Source organism: Cephus cinctus, unplaced genomic scaffold, assembly GCF_000341935.2.
Source record: "Cephus cinctus unplaced genomic scaffold, Ccin1 Ccin1_scaffold1086, whole genome shotgun sequence".
Taxonomy (NCBI): Eukaryota; Metazoa; Arthropoda; class Insecta; order Hymenoptera; family Cephidae; genus Cephus; species Cephus cinctus.
This window is the reverse complement of record NW_014333601.1, coordinates 39,551-58,719: the sequence shown is the minus strand read 5'-3', so window position 1 is coordinate 58,719 and position 19,169 is coordinate 39,551. Positions and strand designations below refer to the sequence as shown.

Here is a 19,169-nt window from a genome sequence, read left to right as displayed (position 1 = left end):
GGGGGGGGGGGGGGTTAGCGTTGCTAGGGAATGTAAATTTTTTGAAATTATTATTGTTATTTTTAATTGTTACGAGAAACACAGTCGAACTTTCGGGCTCGGCGGGTTACTTATCGGGTGACGGTTTTTTTTTTTTTATTTTCTCCTCTCAATGAATCCTAAGCATGTTACGCAACTCAGGTTAATAATTGGGACTACTCGCAACATGCGAATCTTTAGTCACTGAGCGCCCGTACTTTCTCGCGGATCGCGTTAACCTAATTTTTTAAGGCGGCTACTACGTTAGCGAAAATTAAAGTCCCTTTGCGATCGACATATTTCTCTGGTGGTACTGTAACAGCTGATCGGTGAAATGCTGCCGGTACGGCGGATCGTAATGGGTTTGACATTTTTCCATGAAAATACGTCATTCGGTATGACGTAGCACGCCTTTCAGAAATTTCAGTATCATCGGCCGTCCACTTAGAGAGATATATGTAATTGAAATAGTCAAAACTGCAATATATAGATATACCCTCGTATGTTAAAATAGGTACATAACTCTTTTCTGAGATATCTCAGCTTCTAGATGGTGAAAGTGGATGAAATTGTTAGAAAACACTTGCTCTTACGTCGAGCATGACTTGGATGATTTTTTTTTAATGAAAAATTGTTGAAATTTTTTATTTAATTTCTTTTTAACTACGTCGTTTGAACATTGTCATGTGAAAATCAAAAAAATTTTCGAGCTCTGTCCATCCGCTTTTCTCGATGAAAATACCTTGGGTAGGAAATATTTTTTTTAATAGACGATATACAGGGTATTCACCGAAATAAGGATAATTTTATTGTGATGGTCCTTTATGGCCTTCTTAATCTGTTATCTTGGGCTACCTCGTACGAGTGTATATTGCCTTGTATCGTTATCATTATGCATCGCTACCTGAAACCTCTTTGTAACTTCGTAATCGGATTAATCTGTGATCATCAGTGGAAAATTTATATAACGGGAGTAGTTTAATTTAAAAAATTTTATTTTATTATCCGACCGAAAAAAAAATTATGCTTGGTTGCATTTATCGTCTGCTTCAATTGGATGGGGTTTATTATTTTATCGCAACATTGTTTTCATGGGATTCAATTGCGAATTTCGTTTAAATTTAGCATGGAAAATTTATCGTCTGACCTATTTATAAGGTTACCGGTTTTCACGGTTTTCAGGATTTTTTTTTTTTTTTTTTTGTTAAACGAATTTTGCCCCACAATGCGTTTTTTAACACCGAGGAGGTCTAATAGCCTTGGTTAACGGAAAGAAAAAAAATATTGATAATTTTTTAAATAAATTTTTGTACCCAAAACAGAGAATGCAGTTTATAATCGTTAGAGAATTACTTGAAGACTTATCGTCTATCAGTTTCATATCTGTAATTGCAATCGTCGATAGGCATTGTAAATATCGGATTTTGATATCGAATTATTTTCATGGAGCTATCCACGTAGTCGTTTCGGTATTCTTGAACGCTTTGTATCATATTGAAAAGAAAAATCTTAACTTCGCTTACAGTTACGTATTTTATTACGGACTCGTGGGCATTGCGTAACGTAATGATTAAATTTTAAATGATGACCTGTACGTTCAAACCTTATCGCACGGTCGTCAACCGTTAAAACTCTCACTGCTTATGATATTTTGCTATTCGATAACAATTATTCGCTTTACCGTCAGTTAATAATTACTAAGCGATTGTATATGTGATCATCGGCGAATTCAACTTTGAAAATTATCTACATGTATAATATGACATAAGTCAGAATTGTATGACGTTTTTTTCTGTCTTATTCAATCGCGCTCTATTATCGACAAACGCGATCACGATTATGAATCGGTATATCGATACCTATACGTTGATTGTAAAAATGGTTATTCGAAAAATGAAAATATATTTTTTTATTTCAAAATTGAAAACCAACTTTTCATGATTTGTTTGGAGAATGTACATAAAAATTGTGCAAATTTTTTTTTTTTCAAAGTTTTATTCGAAATTTTATCAATCCGCTTATTTTTGAACGAACCTGTACGCATCACGTCCCGAGGTATCTTGTCGCGATAATTAATCTACCACAGCCTTCGATGATTGCTCCTATTTCATAGCTGTTATTGAGCATGATCTCAAAGCATTGTTATCTACTTCCGTCTATTTCACTTGCAACCCTCACCGGCCACGGGAACGACATAGCGCCTTCGGCAGGAAATACGTCTGGCTTCCCCCTTCGGTAGCTAGATCCATCTCCAATTCCCCGGTTCCATCGCTGCCACAATACGACTCCATCCAATTGGATTTTCTTAAATCCTAAAACATTCCGGGGAAAACAATTACTTCGGGACACGGTCGCTCTAAGTGGATTATTTATCATCAACCGTCGTAACGACCCAAGCGATAAAATGCGTGAGCGACTGTCCGTCCTTTCTCGGTCGGTAAAACAGTCGCGATATAAAACGAATTTACGATTTCGTTAATTCGACATTTTTCGTAAAAAAAAATTCTTTTACCCACAATTCACCTTTCGGAAGATGCATTGTTGTCTGAGGGAATCCTTAATTACGTGAAATTTTATTTAATTGCCCGTCCCATCCGAGTGGCATTGACGCGTCGGATTTTCAGGATCCCAATAGAAAGATTTTTTTATCGGCGGGTCTGCGAACACGGCAGACGACAATGAGTCCCGTTCGCACAGCCCAATATCTGATATACTTTAACGAAGCAAGTATCGTAACGCGATTGCGATCGGCAGCCACGTAGAAATTCGCCTTGATAATTGGAACATTCTCCAATTAGACGCTCGCCGTGTACGGTAAAAGAGGGGGGGGCCGGGGGGGAAGTCGGTAACCGTAAGTTGGGACCAGAACTTACTTTTGCCGTCGCTCGTGTACGAATTTCTACGTTGTGGACACAACGTCGAAATTCTCACAGCCACCGTGAGAACTCGCCTTTAACTTTTTTTTTTCCACAACGGCTAACATAATTCTCGCACTTTTCTCGCATCGGCGTCTTATCAGGTACGCCAGCTGCGTTTGCAAGGCAATTGCATTGTTACCAATAGTTTTGTATAATGCTGTGAGGCAACTGTTATTACAACTGCGGTGGATTTTACTTCTCTTTATTATTTTTCTTTGCCCCGTGGCTTCCCTGCCGAGAGAATTATGGAACGAAACTGACGACAATGATAATAATTAATGCGCGCGCTGTGGTATCGGTAGGATAATTCAACGGACGTCTCGATATCGATATTGACGTTTTATATACAGGGTGTCGTAATAATTCCTGCATGTTTAACGAGAAAAAAAAGAGGATAGGGGCAACTCGTCGAATGCAAGAAATCACGCCTGGTCTGATCTTCGTTAAATAATCGCGGAACGTGGATGATCGATGATTTTAAGAAATTTCTGACACGCGACGGGAACGTTGATCGATCAATTCGATCGATTTAATTTGATCGGGTTTTCGTGTCTATAGTCACTCTACCAAATACGTGCTCAACGCGCGGTATGATGTTTGCCTCGTCATTTTTATCGTACGAATGACCATTTCAAACTTCCTGTATATGGTGATTCGATTATGGTAGCGACTTTTGAATTAGCCTTTAGGATGCTTGTAGTATGGGAATCGATCGGTGCATGATGAAGCTCGTATTTGTTTATATCGATCATAATCATTATTACGTTATCGACTTTTTTTTTTAAATTATTGGTATCATTGACGAGTTTTGGTACGAAATTTGTGAATGCATCGTATTATTTTTTTTGCACTTTATTAAAATGTAGGACTTTATTAATTTGAAGGATTTTGTGAAAAATCGATCATTAACGATTTTAACGGTGTCAATAATAAAGTATCCACTTTGGGGAAAAAACAGTTGATAACTAATCAATACTAAACAGTTTCACTTATTGGAAACGTTTAATTCTCGATGTTCGATCGAAAATCGAAAATCGGTAAGAATCGATCGAGATCGTTAAGGAATTACCGATCTCGCTGTATCGGATATCGATATGCCTCGTGCACCAAAGTCATAAGCCGTATTTGTACGCGATAAGAATAACCGATCTCGATGTATTAGCAATCGATTGATCGAGGCGATCGGCAATCGATCGCACCGTGGGGCCGGGCAAGCAGTACGAGAGAAAGTGAACCAGTTGGCGCTGTTGCCGAATTCATTGCACATTGTCCGATGCAAGAGCCGGCAACTTTGCCTCGATTAAATCGAACCCTCGATTAAGCCAAGTGTGCAGCGAGCGACATTGGGCAATAACGAACGGGGCAGGACTTTCGACTTTTCGTAAATTACGTGATTATAATCTCCGAAAAAAGTTACCGATCTCTCGACGTATTCCGGAAATGGAGTTTAAACAGACCAAATTTCTGGATTCTTTAAGCTTCACGGTACGAGAGTCGTTATCTATTTTTAATAAATGACCCTATACCGATTTATCGTTCTCGATCCTTTGACCCTTGATTCTTTTTTCTTCATAAACGTTCTTAACGATTTCTTCCTTGCACCACGTGACTTCACGATTACTACTCTTTGATCGCTGTATCCTTCGCGTCGAGGACGATAAGACACAGCTGTTTACCGTCTCGATTTTTTCTGGGAATGAAGATTTCTCCTAGTCTGATCGGTTTGTTATATGAATCGAAAAAAACAAACCGGTAACTCTAAAGAAACATAATCCATTATAAAGATAATGTTTGTCCATTGTAATAGGAACTTGGCGAAACGATGAAGTAAGGGATCGAGGACGATCGTATCGATGAAATCGAATTCCGATCGGTTCGTCGTATCGAGCAATCCACGTGGACAGTTTGAAATTTCGAGGTCAACGGTTAGTCTGTAAAACAAATTTTTATCGGAAGTCAAGTTATTCTCGGAGCCGAGTCTTTTGCGTCGTCGGAGGACAATTTCATTCGTATTCGAGGTCAACGAATGCCAACGAATCGGAATATCCAATATTGTTGTTATAGTCTTGAAAGAGGCGTTTACCGAGCATCTAGGTGTCGAATAAAAAAAAAAATGGAAGTATCAGACACGTCACTTCCTTACTTCCGGGATGCTCCCTTTACGCCTTCCGTACCATCATCCTTCCGGCTGGCACGTGTCCCTGATGGTATTAAGGGGTGGCCAGGCGGCAGGAACTTAAGGGGTTGCTTACGTGACGCGCACCGAATCACGCTTCCCGTCGGTACGAAAATAGACTTGGATTTTCGCACCCCTCCTAAGGCTCCGCGTCGGCCAAATGAGTTCCGCCGGTAGGTGGTAGCGAGACCCTTGCCGTTGCTCCGATGGACGCCGAACAGCTGGAAGTCTCGTTCGCGAGAACCGAACTTGCGCGGATCTTGACTTGTCGCTGGGTGAACTGAAATCGTATCTAGAACTTCGGATTAGCATGTTAATCGTATTTCTGTATATTTGCTTCGAAGATAATTAATCAGTTATCGGGGCGTTGATATTGTTATATCGTTTCCGAGTGACGTCATCCGATATCGGTATAAACTTTTTTTCTTTGTTTTTCTATTTCCCACCACTTTCGATCATGTCTGGTACTAGGCTGTCGTATATCGAATATCGTTAACAGTCCCGTTTCCCGTCACGTAACTAGGAAGTGCCGTCTTTGAGGTAATTAGACTGAAACGCTCGCTGCACGCGGAAACTGAACCGCGACCCTGAATGACGTTTCGCGCGACGTATTACAGTGATTGTTGGCAAGCGCAGTCACTTTTATTGTACAGGAAGACAAGACACGGCTTCAGGCTTCGTCCCCGAGGGATCTGGGGGAAAAAAACGACGTGGGAATACGTAGAATCCAAAATGGAATATGTATTATTTACAAGTTGTAAAAAAAAAAAAAAAAGAATTGCAATACCTTTTAGCCATCTTGTACGAATTTGCGTCTGACTGAACGCGGACCTCAAAAGAATCGCATGTTCGGCGCGAAGTTCCTGCGCGAAGCTAAGGCGTTCAGTCAGTATCGTAAATCCGTCCAAGAGTTACGAAATTTCGATTACAAATATCACCCTTATTATGTATGCTATCCGTATGAACTTTTCCTTCCATCATTATTTTTGTTGCCTACCTCTATGACTTTTGCGTTCAACTGATTTTTCATGTCGTTTCAAGTGGCAAAGATATTTTTTTTTTTATTTCCGAACGGAAGTTAAACAATAACGATACGCGCGATCGATGGTCAATAAAGAAAAAATCGCAATAATCGTATACCGCAAACCGTTGATTTCAGTATTTTGAAACGTTATATAACTCGTATGACGTATAGATCATTATTCACGCGGGACCAACAACACCGTTCTTTTTGTCGCGACCATTCGTCTTCTCTGCTGTACGCATGTAGCGACGTCTCGTGCGATAATCTTTTTTTCATCCGTTTTCTTTCTCGCTTCAAGGAACCGTATACACATCGATATGGATCTCCGAACACGAGGAAGAGAGAAGATCGTTATTCAAATGGAGCGATAGTCGCCGGAGGTAGTTCAGTGGAAACCAGTTTAACGTTAAAAGCCATTTCCGAATAGTCGTCGGACTTGTTGGTCACCATGAATGATGGACGCAATGTTTATTATATGTACAAATGCGGTCTAGAGCATCTACCTACTCAATATATTCGTTTATATATATATATATATATATATATATATATATATATATATATTTGCACAGGGTATATTTGAGATATATATACACGGGTCGACGACACTCGACATTACCAGTTACTAACCTGCGCAAAAGTCCCTTCTCTCGATATTGAACCGCGTCCACAACGCGGCTGCATAAATCACTATATATTCGTATATATATATATATATATATATATATATATATATATATATATTTGCACAGGGTATATTTGAGATATATATACACGGGTCGACGACACTCGACATTACCAGTTACTAACCTGCGCAAAAGTCCCTTCTCTCGATATTGAACCGCGTCCACAACGCGGCTGCATAAATCACTCGAGTGCGCATAGATCGAATCGGTTCTTTTAGCCACGTTTATAACGAAGACCTTCTCTTCTGCCACAGTCGTCAACTCACCGGCCATCTTTTTTCTCTCTCCCGCTCGCTCTCTCCTATTGGCTTACCCACCACCCGTTTCAGTCTCTCCCTCGCAAACTTTCCCTTTTCAACTTATCGCCGCACGTGCCTACACGCAAAATCGCTACACATGCAAATCAGCCATTGCAGCCAGCATAAGGGGAAGAACCTCCTGACCGCCTGTGGTCGCGCCGTATGCGTGGGCGTAGCTCCGCTTGCACGCATTATGTAAATGGGAAATCTGCAGTGTGTACCGATGAAATTTCGTTAACCGTGTACCGGTTAAATCACCGTTTATTTTCAAACGTATAGGTCACCCAAAGAAAGGTTCCTCGCGCGAAAGTTAGTTGTCGGCCAGGAAGCCTCGTGCGTTTGGATCAACGGTGTTGCGAGGGTCTTGTTAACTTTTTTCTTTTCTTTTTCACGTCCTTCGATCGGCGCTAATGTTACTTTAAAATAGCCGCGGGATCGACGAATTCGGGCCAGGGTCTTGAAAAAAAAAAAAAGAAAATGAATAGAACAAAAAAAGGAACATTCACGCGAGTCCGACAAACGTGTCCGATTTGATTTTGTCCTAGAAATGCTTCGAAGGTTTCACTTGTCAGGGAAGGACAGTTTGAATTCTCCCGCCGTCGGACCGAGCGTACGTCTATGACGTATGGGCGCTCCCATTGGATAAACTTAATGCTGCGCGCGCAGCTCTTCAGTCGTCCGCTCCTGGTTTAACTGGCAGGGCCTAACGTCGCGTCCTCCAGCCGTCCCGACTGTCTCTCACAGCCACGCGCGTTAATCCTTGAACGATGAAAATACTAAATTCAACGTTTACACCGGACGTATTTTCGCTTTCCCTCCGCGAAAGCTCTTAATGTCTCACCTAGCGACGTTGGGTAATAAAAATTCCACTTTCAGACCGGCTTAGTTGTCTAACGCCGTCACGCAATCTAACGTCTAAGCATATTCATGATGGCTGCGCATGTAGTGTGACTCTGTGCGATATACTTTGACACTGTGGATAATGACGCTCGTCTCTCTCTGCTTTCTGTTGCAGAACAAGACCAACAAGAATCCTACTATACAGTTCCGAGGAAACGAAGGGGTAAGTTTACATTTGACTTTAATTTATCTGAGCGTATAGCTGTGCGTGCGACGGTCGTTGAACCACGAAGGTCAAGCGTCGGTTGTGCGTTATCGTAATTGCGTTTGTTAACGCGAATATATTTTGTTGCATGGAAATAATAATCGGTTCAGTTGATAAAGTTACACAAGTTCAAGTTATTATGCTTTGAGGGACGTCTCGCGGGCTTGGGCGAGGGGGAACGAAGAAAGTGGTCGATTTGCTTTTCAATGGCTACTGTACCGCCTTAGTACCTATTGGCTATCGCGAAGTGGCATCTGTCTGTTGGAAGACACACGTCATTTTATTATCTCGTTAAGTGACTAATGAAATTCGACATATTTTTGTCCCTTTCTATTTCTATCTTTTTTTCCGTCATTTTTTCACGCTCTACTTTACCGACCAGTTCGTCCAGTCGATTTGAGCTTGTTGGGTTTGGGAACTAAGAATCTATAAATAACTATTGTTGAAACGTTATCGATATATCCTTAAATCGTGTATGACCTCACGCGGAAGGTCACCCAATTTCATTTGACACCAGGCATATTCGACACGAGGACAATAACACCTATCGCGAGCACCAGACATTAATTTGTAAATTATAATTGACGTCGAAATTATATCGAGATTTCTTTTTGACTTTTTGTTTAATCGCGTATATTGAGTAAATTTCTAAATTCAAGTAAAATTGAAAGTTGAAATATCACGAAGAGGACGATTGCGCTATCGCGAATTCGTATTCTCCAGTAATTTATTTCAACGCAACCCGAGAAGATTCTCAAATCCGGGTTGAAATTTTTAATACGGCCGCTGCGAAGGTTTCTTGGTGAAGGTGATCGAGGTTGCGCACCTGGCCAAACGAGATACTGCCGATTTCACGTCGATTCTGAAATTGTCGTTTGCTTTGCTATCCAATACGGCGTTTAACGCTCCTCCTTCTCCTCGTCCCTCTCTCGCACGAAAGGATCGCGATCTACGAACTTATCGACAGGCCTCGATCCAATTTCAACTTGCCCGAAGATATCGGAAGGTGTTCGAAGGCCGAGTCATTGACCACTGTATCGGGTTCCTCTTTTGGGTGCGGCTTGCTCTTTATTGGTCTTTTTTTATTTTTTTTTTATTATTTTTTTTTTTTTTTATTCTAACCTCTCTTTTCCAAGCGCTGTCTTTATTACAGATACGAAACGTCCCGCTAGAACGCCCATTCTCATACGACTAATGCCGTGGCCTCGTTCGACGACATACCTATATACTCGTCACTGTACTCCGTGCATACGCGCTACTTGGAAATCCACGGAACGATCGCCTCGTTCGATTGCTTTATAACTTTGCTCAATTTCATCGTCACCTACAGTGAAGCCCCGTACCGGTTCTCATCGCGTATCGGTCGTCCATTAACATCAGTACGTTTCTCATCTAACGCTTCTAACTCCGGCCTTTAAGATCCTACCTGGCGCACCTTCGCCTAACGGTATTTCGTAGGGTCAATTGAAATATTTTTTAATCACCTGCCTTTCTTTGTCTCGACCAATTTGACCAAATTTTTGCCTGAAAATTTATATTTTCCAAATTTCACCGACTATCTCGGTCGTATCGATCGAAACGAATGAAAAATCCTTCTAGAAGGCTATACCACAATTTCTCATTAGGTCCGCGACAATACTTATCATACGTACGTATGACTCGATCAATTGATTAGATCAATTTCAATTGTCGTCCGGGTCGAACCCTTCGAAAATCACTCGTAGGTCTTCGAACCCACGTGCAAGACCTGTTCGGACGTGTATACAAGTTCAGAACTGTTCCCTTCTTCTGCTCTGTCCAGTCCTGGTTTCATCCCTTCGTCTTTCAACCCTCCATTCCTCCACCAAGTCCTTACCTTGCTTTCTGTTTTCTTTCAGACCCCCCCCCCTCCTCCCCCTCCTAACTCGCAACCTCATCACCTGGCTATTCTTAGACGCCCTCGCGGTATTCGGAAATACCGCTCTCTCTCTCTCTCTCTCTCTCTCTCTCTCTAGTACGCTCTCTCGTATACCAGACCTCCTGTCCCACCCTCTTCATCATCATCGCCGTTCGTATCTGGACCTGGACTAGAAGTCAGCGAAGAGACCCCAGTCCTCCCTCGGTGATCCATACACGACTTTGTCCACGTCAGTCGTTCATCCCCCGATCGACCGATTTTACAGAAAATTCAGAACTCACGTAAATGCCCTCAAAAGTCTTTATTCACTTCACGCCTTCATCTCCTTCAAGGACACGCCATATACCTTCATCATAACTCTCGCGCACGTTTCAACGATGACAGTCACGAATTTAGATTTGGACGATACCAGCAGCTCGCGCGAGACTTTCGTGCAAAAGCGTCAAGAATCGTGAAGTTGTCGATTTCATATTCTTTTTTTTTTTTCTTTTTCTTTTCACGAGGTCTGTCCAAGACTGCGGCAATTATTCCAGTATAATTCGCTCGTTTAACAGACGTCCTTGTCACGGGATGACGTGTATTCTGGGAGAACCGACTGTCTTGCCTCTCGATCCCTGTTCTCCCCAACACGCGAAGAGTCAGCAATGTGGCGGTGTACTATCTCTCTATATATATACGCATATATATATATATATATATATATATATATATATATACACACATATCTATATATATATATATATATCCTTGCTGGGCATACAATTAAGAATCACGGAATATGCAACAGTGTGTACTTGGCTCACCGCGTTGCGGTACGGAATGGTAGTCGGCTGAGCCTTCACATTGTTGCCTTTCACTCGGGCTAAACGGGGCCTCGCGACGATGTGGTGTGGTAGACCCGGCGCGGGTCGCCGCTAGGAATCGCTAAACTTCAGAGCTCCATTTCGAAATTCCATCCTTTCCCGCAATTCCCGCGACCGGTGCCTCTGTCCCGTCCCGCGGCTCCCCGTGTACTGTCAACGCGCGGGGTAGGGTCGTCTGCCCTCGGGTTTTCCTCGGTCGTGACGGAGCGAGAAAAAACAGAGCAAAAGAAAAAAATGGAATGACGTAACGTTACGTATGCCGAGGATACGGCACCCGGGTTACAATGGTTGGGAAGTGGGGAATCCCATATGTGTATATATGGTCGATTTGATAAAGTACGAAAGCTTTCAACGGACCCCCCCTCTCTCTCTCCCACTCCCTCCCCCCTTCAATACGTTTCTTATATCGAGTTCTCACGAAGGCCTATCGATGAATTTTAATTGAAAAAAGTTGGGTTGGTCGGGTTCGTCGTCGGGTGATATATGAGCCGTTCGGTGCACACATCGATTAACTCCATAAAACAAAAAGTTGAGAAATGCGATGAAGCAATGTATATTGTAAATTACTTATTATTCAATGGCCAAAAAAATTGTGCCGTTCAATGGTGCTAATCTTTATTATTCAGAAAAGTTATTATAAATATAAAAGGTTATGACTATACCAAGTGCTTTGACACTTAAATTTAAGATTTTTCAAAAAGTGGAGTTAATCGATGTGTGCACTGAGCGGCTCGTATATTGTATATATATATCATATGTGTAACCTGCATCCATGTATAGGTGGTGCACGTTGCGCAGGAACCCAGAGGTTAAAGCGTGACCCGCATCTCCGTGAAAATACACGTGATACAGATACGCGTGAATATACTCAAGGACGTCGCCCGATGCGCGCACTGCCCGCATGCCTCTCTGGGACAGTCGGCCGTTGCAACAATCGTTGCCTTGTGTATTGTCCTACGTGCGTCAGACATTGTAACACGGCTATATATATATATATATATATCCATCCCTAACTACTCAGCGGGTTACGCAGCTTTCATAAAACCTATATAACGATAAATAGGGCCTCCCCCTATGAAACTACCTCCTGGTCGCATAACCACGGAAGCGTCCCTTCTGTCGCGAGAGCACTTTTACGTGCGCGTGAAATTTTGATAAAATCTGTAAGAACTGTGTTTGCCTTTAATGTTTAATACTACGTTCTTGCATATATATATATATATATATATATATATATATATATATATATATATATGTGTGTATATATATATATGTCTCTCGACGTGGCGAAAGGCGAGCACTCACTCGGCGAAAAGGTCGTCCCGATTGGTCAGCGACAAATAAAGTTTTCGCGGTGCCGCGAGGCGTCTGGTAGAACTGGTTCCAAAGACCTTTGCCGCTCGCGCCTCCAGGCTTCGTATTTATCACGTCCCTTTCCTCTCTTCGTATTTGCCGCGCATCTCCTTATTCTTCTCTCTCTCTCTCTCTCTGTCGCTCGGTAGCCCTAAGCTGTCGGTCTGTCTTTGTCTTACACCCGGTACTCGATCCCCTCAAACACAGTCTTCTTGGCTGCACCACGTGTATATACATATATATTCCTTGTACCGCGAATCGTTATACATCCGTCGGACCTGACGTCTGCGGTCTCGACGATGACCGATTGAACGACCTGTTTCGATATATATATATATATATGCAAGAAGATGCGATCGTTACGATTGGTTATTCGATCCACGCGGCAATCCGCTCTCACGAGTTCCTCTTCTGATTTCGTAAATCGACGATCGGTAGAGAGAGCGGAGGGGGGAGAGGATCCGCTCTCACGTCGATGCGATTGTAAATCGGCCTTAAGACGGATCGGCCAACTACGTAGGTTAAACGTCCTTCCAATTTAACCAACGAAGGACGTTCGTCCTGTTGCTGTTGAAAGTTATCTTTTTTTTTCTTTTTCTTTTTATTATTCCTCCTCTTCTTCTTCGTGTAGCCTTATTACTTTCCCTTTCGAGTTAATTGTCGACCTATGCCACCAACACGTGCAACGGAGTCTCACGGCTTTTGTATATCCTTTGGCATTCTTGTATTTTCACCGAGAGCTCTCGTTTTCTCTTTACCGATGTATCGGAGCGTTGCGATCGATGAAATTCGCAGCGGGTATTCCAGCTGGGCTCGTTCTTTGCTTTTCGATGGAGACAGTTTAGTTTGCTTCCGTTATCGATATATATATATATATATATATGACTGAGAGATATTTTAGGAGAACGTAAAAAGTACTTAGAAAGTATTCGGGGAATCCCCGGGGAATCAGCTAATGACACGAGTCCCTTTACGCTTGACTAATTTTGGGCTCTGCACTTCCTTGTCTTCCATTTCGAACTCATTGAATTCGTCGTAACGCGCTCTGCTGTCACTCCACGAATCTTTAACTGTCTCGAACGGTGGTTCGAGAAAGAATAAACAAAGGAGGAAAGAAAAAAAAATAAAGGAAACTAATACCTGACCTCGTTTCACATGGGAATTTCTCAATCGGCAGTCCGCGTAGCCTTTTCCTTCTATAACTCTTGCACTCGCAGAATCATCTTCACTGTTCCAGTTGATCCAGTCCATTCCGCGTTCCTCAAAAGTAGTCAACGTTTTGTCTGTCTTTAGATACACTCGGTAACGAACCATCGGCGCCATCTTTGCATCGTCTTTGTTCGTTACACTCGAACGCGCTTCGTACCACAGGGGTGGTACTTTGGGTTAGAGATGCTGCTGGGAGAGATTCCACGTTGCGCAGGACTCGTCCTGGGAAGTAAATTTCGAACAGCAGGACTCGTAAATACGATCCAGGATATACGAAATTTCGTTAGACAGCCAGGACCTGTAAAACTAGATTTTCATATATATATATATATATATATATATATATATATATATATATCCCCACTCCAGCCCGTCTTTCTCCCCTATAACGTTCACGAGTTTCCGTATTGTCGCGTACGTCATTACCAATGTGGGCATTGCGCAATCGATATCAACCGATATCTCCATCCCGGCAATTCACAGTAAGCAAAACTAACATATAAGTTCTACGTTTAATACCAATTTGACTCGTCAGAATTTGGCGACACTCAATTCCCTCGAATCATAATGGCGGTAAAGGACCGAGTGACCTCGGGTCAAATCTCCAGAAACACCCAATACGTGTCAAGTTCCCGTTTCGTAGAGATACGGCCTCTTACCTACGTTCGTACGTATTCCGACGATCGCAGCGCCGCGCCCTTTTGCGGTTGCTACGGGTAGCTCTCGTATGGTGACAGCAAGTAGGGATCGTTCGAACCCCGTGGGGGCTGACGGAACTTTGATCCTCGTGCACCGGTAGAAACACACGTGACACGTGCGAGTTACTGTCGCAGTCACATATTAAATATTTACGCTCTCTTTTCACCCTCCGCCAGTGCCACCCCCTTTTAACCCCTCTCGCTCACTCTTACGCTGCCTGAGAACGTCTGACAAGCGCAGCAACTTCGTATCCCCCCCATCAGAACTCTACCTGGCCTAGACGCAGTCCTTCATGAATATTTAAAAATTTTCGTGAAAAGAGAAACTTAGCTCCTCGCGAAGATCATATTTTAACAGGTTTTAACCTGCTTTCATGATTTTGCCCAAAGTCGTCTTTCCCCTCGTAGACGTTTTTAAGGATTTTATAGATTTGGACAAATTTCGAAGTACACGACTCAGAGGGGATCCCTGCTTCGTTAGGTACGCCCCTGTAAGTCTTACCCCCCGTAATCCTCACGAAATCCGGTTACACGATACTTTGGAAGAATACGATTTACGGGGAACGCCTGACATGCATGTGAATGGGTTGTCCTCGATGGCTAACTTGTTTTCTTGTATGGCATAAGAATAGACGTATGGACAATGTACGAATAAAGCCTGATCCTTATGACCGTCGTCTTCGTACCGCTATTGGTTTATCTTTCCACCGCACTTACGGGCCTCGGACCCCCAGCCATTTTGGTAATTTGTTCCATCGTGTTCCATAACGGCTTTTTACTTTAACGCTTCCACCCGTCCTGACGAAGAATACCCTTTGCTCGAGAGTCGATTCCTTCTGTCTGGCCTCAATGCAAGCATGAACGCCCGATAATTAACTATACTTATACAGTAGTACTCAGACACGGTATTATTGCACGCGTTATTTTATAGCCTGTCTGGGCTTACTTTGACTTAGAAGAATGAATCGCGTGACGAGCTGTTTATTTGGAATTCAATTTCAAGGTCGCGTTATCGTCGTTTGTGCAATCTTACGCAATATTCCTATCTTGCGATGCGCGTAACGTGTGACTTAAAATTTGGTATTGACATAATTGAGATATTGTATAAGAACGTGATACCGAGTTTAGTGTATGTCAATGTAAGAAATATTTGAATTTTTTTTTCTTTTTTTTTTTCTTTAAATACATGGTTGCACAGCAATATTGTGTCAACTGAAGTTAGTTACATCTCACTTGACTTCTATGGTATATCCAACTTCAGACGGTACAGATACTTCTGACTTGACCTGTACCAATTTTTCTTGATTTACTTACAGCTCTCGTCAGTTTTTCGAAGATTCTTCAAATTGTCCGATCGATTATTTTCTTCTATCCAAATTGACGGATGTTCGTGGCTAAACTAGCGATGCATACGCCATTTTTTTTTATTTGTATAGATTGACGCTTTTTTTCTAAGTATTCACTCGTCTCACGCGCCTCACTCTGTGTATTCTGGAAAAAGCTCCTTTTTAACGGTACCACACATTAGTCGGCACGTATAGACCATTCGAAGTAACTTCCTGCGCGGAGAGACAGCCGAGTGAAAGTCATTCACCACTAATGAATTCGGAATTTCAGTAGCTACTTTGCTACTACTTGACCCCCGCTATGTAATATATATATGTATATATTTATGTACAAGACTGTATATACATCGTAGACTGCAAATATGCTACAATCTCTCTCTCTCTCTTCTCTCTCTCTCTCTCTCCTTCCCCTCCCTCTTTATGTCGACGCTTCGACTAACGAGCGTGTCTCGATTTCTTTATACGAAATTAAACAGAGACGCCCAATTGACGCGAGCCTCTCGGAGCGCGAGGTGTAAATTCATTTCTATGTCGACGACGACCTTGCCGCACTCTACTACAGCAGACTTCCGGCGACCATTGTGCTTCTCGCGTCACTGTTTTATGGACATTCGAAATTACTGGAATTTCCCTTTCGATTCACTTACGTTTTCTAGGTTATCGTCGGGGAATTTAACGAAACGCCTTTTACGGCTCTTCGTCATGCTATCTTCGACGCGTACGATTTCCCTGACGCGACGCTTTTGTCAATATTTCCGGACAATTACTGGATTCACAGAAAATTCATTTACCTACCTTAACTCTATAAGCCTTTTCGTAGAATCTCTCGCAACCAACAAGCAACGAACTTCAATCAATCTTCCTTCCCGTACTTTTCTCTGTAATCGCACCCGTGATCGATTTAACATGAGATACTCGATATTGATTGGCTTCGATCGATTTAAAACTCATTGCATATTGTTATCTGTATCAATAGAGCAAAGTAATTTTGCCTCGGTTCGATCGATTCATGAAAAATATCAATTAACACTTTTACAGATAAGAACCCTATAGTTGGTCCCGATAAGCGGATAAGCATATAGCTGTTATCGGCCGATAAACAAATGGAAGACTTACCGATTCTAAGAATATAAAATACATATCCGCGTGAACGGCGCATGGGAACGAACCAGCAGCTGGGCGAAGTGGCGAGAGGGGAGAGGGATACGTAAAAGCAGCTCGAAGGTCTCGTTCGAGAAAAGCCGAAAGTCGGGGACTTTCCGGAACGACGGTTTTTCCCCGGTAACAAGGCAATACGAGTCGGCTCGGATCGTCTCGAAGAAACAGACGACGAGGCGAACGTGCGTCATTCCTCTTCTTCGTAAGCAACTACTGAGGTCGTCGCATACTCGCTGACGCACGCGTACACCGCATTTAACGTACAATTACTGCTTCGGACAAGTAGACCGAAACACGCTAAAACTTTGTCCCCTTTCATCCTTGTCTCTCCAATGAGAAATCCTCGACTTTAACCTCTCTCTCGATCCCCTTTACTTTTCACTCTGGCTCTAATATCCTCGTACAGCCTTATAACCCATCGAGTTCACTTTAATCCTCTAGCTTTTTCTTTTTCCTCGCTCTGTCCTACCAGTCCTTGCTGTGACGTCACGGTACCCTTATACCTGCCTAGGGACTCGCTAGACAAAACATTGCCTCGTGGGGATGGCACGTGCGCCTGTGCCGCTCTCTGTCACCGACAACAAGTCTACATAAATTCGTCGGGCTAGAAAATTAAAAGGCAGATCGGTTTTCGAGCGACCACCAAAGTGAAAGAAAAATGTGTGGTCGTCCACGTTTTCCCTAGCTTCGTTACCGGCAAGAATATATAGATATATTTAAAAGTCGCTCGCGTTACCCCGACTTCCTACGATAAATCTATCAGCGACAACGACAGTGCCTTCTTATTGAAGTCTCGCGGACGTTACGTGTCTCTATACGTAAAATACAACGAGCACCGTTTAGCAAAAGCGTCCGGACGCTCGATTGCTATCTCAGCACGGCCACCAACTTACTCGATCTTCAGTTTGTTTATTTTCTGTTTTGCTTCGTCCCTGCCGTCCTCGCGGTCGTACGCGGCTGCCTTTTCAGGGCAGTTACGCAACGGCTCGACATAGCGACGTGCCGAATTCGTCAACAAGGTGGCATCGCTCGGTCCCACGTTATCGTTCAATCCTGTTTTCCTGTATCTCTCAGCGACCAGCGAGCCTTCGCTTCTTTTTTTTTTTTTCTTTGTTTTCCGTCTCCCTCGACGACTTTCGGCTCTCGCGCGGCTCGCGGCTCCGAGCGATTTCGCAAATATCGCCGATCAAAAGTGACAAACATCCTGCGAGGGATTGACGCGCGCTTACATATACAAAAATAAATTGACCTTTAATGCTAACGTGGGGCTCGCCGTTACCCCATAAACATGCACGGGGACAATTTCAACGCGTCGCTTCGGGTCTTGTGATATGTGCGCATACGCGATTACGTGTATTATGAATTTTTACAAATTGATACGATCGTTATCAACGAACGACACTTGCCAGCGATTTAATTTTTGACGCGTGTTGCGTGCATGGTTATGAGGTATGGGTCGGGAGGAGGGGGTGGCGCGGAGTTCTAGAAGATTCCGATGCGGTAATTTAACTACTGCGCTTCGCGCTAACGATGACTGGCACTTATTAAACGCGACGTTTCTGTCGCCCACATGCGAACTACTTAAGTCGCCTCCTTTTTATTTCCTTTTTTTCTTCTCTTTTTTTTTTTTCCTCCTTAGCGAGCTACTTCAATTTTCACGTACACACCCTATTCCCGACGAACGAGTCGTAGAACGCGTTACGAATCTACGTACGCGGATCGTGAAAAATTTACACGAGTCGCTGCCAGGCGCTGTGGATATCGCGTTGACGCTTCCATGGAAATTCACGCGTCGATTGTAGCCTGGAATTTGCATAGCGAGTTGTACCGATAATACGTACAGGAGGAATGACTTCCTTAAAGATAAAGTCTGCTTGACTGTGTTTCCTCGTTGAAAAAATGATTCGAGAACGACGAATTCACTGTCGGCTGATTCGCTGTTGTTGTTGTTTTTTTTTTTTCAACGCAAAATCCTGCCATCCTGTCCATCCGAGAAAATTGGAACGACAAAAGTACAGATCGTCCGGGGAGGGTAAAATCAGGATGAAAAAAGAAGTCGTTCGATGAGAATCGAAAGGAGACAAAAATGAAGTTGGATGAAAAACTTCATAATTTACTTGGGTAGTCTCATGGCAGACGTAAAGGCCGAGGCAAAGGATTTCTGAGTAAACGCCAAGGAGGTATTGCGATCGCGAACTAGAGAAAGTAATCTGTGTACCGACCGACTCGCCTCGCCATTGTGTCGCAACGAGCCCGACGGGTTGGTTAACCGTCTCGACTTTTCGTATCGAGAAATATTACGGGTCTCTGCGAAAATACGATAAAATATTGTAGAGCTACGTGTCTACCATTTTTTCAAAGTATGACGCGATACTGCGAAATTACATTGGCGGTAAATTCAAATATTCACCCCACCCAC

The 19,169-nt window shown here is 42.9% G+C and overlaps 1 protein-coding gene and 1 long non-coding RNA gene across 12 annotated transcripts in view; one reads left to right on the top strand and one right to left on the bottom strand.

Annotated features, from left to right (window-relative positions):
* LOC107272005 (RNA polymerase II elongation factor Ell) overlaps window positions 1-19,169 on the top strand; it is a 59,682-nt gene that overhangs the window by 12,156 nt on the left and 28,357 nt on the right. The window contains exon 2 of the mRNA XM_015748682.2: window positions 8,137-8,184. Within this exon, the coding sequence (XP_015604168.1) occupies window positions 8,137-8,184 (48 nt within the window). The remainder of the gene's footprint in view (window positions 1-8,136; window positions 8,185-19,169) is intronic.
* The window catches only part of LOC107272006, a 43,676-nt gene that overhangs the window by 14,265 nt on the left and 10,242 nt on the right, over window positions 1-19,169 (bottom strand). The window contains exons 1-2 of one of the 11 annotated variants that reach the window (XR_001538803.2): window positions 16,388-17,554; window positions 2,053-2,330 (exon numbers count right to left, since the gene is read on the bottom strand). This is a non-coding gene — a long non-coding RNA (uncharacterized LOC107272006). Of the gene's footprint in view, window positions 1-2,052; window positions 2,331-5,079; window positions 5,393-10,242; window positions 10,727-10,917; window positions 11,544-13,479; window positions 13,826-16,387; window positions 17,555-19,169 lie in introns of those variants that run through there. The other 10 variants (XR_003061099.1, XR_003061096.1, XR_003061095.1 and 7 more) reach the window with 10 other exon arrangements.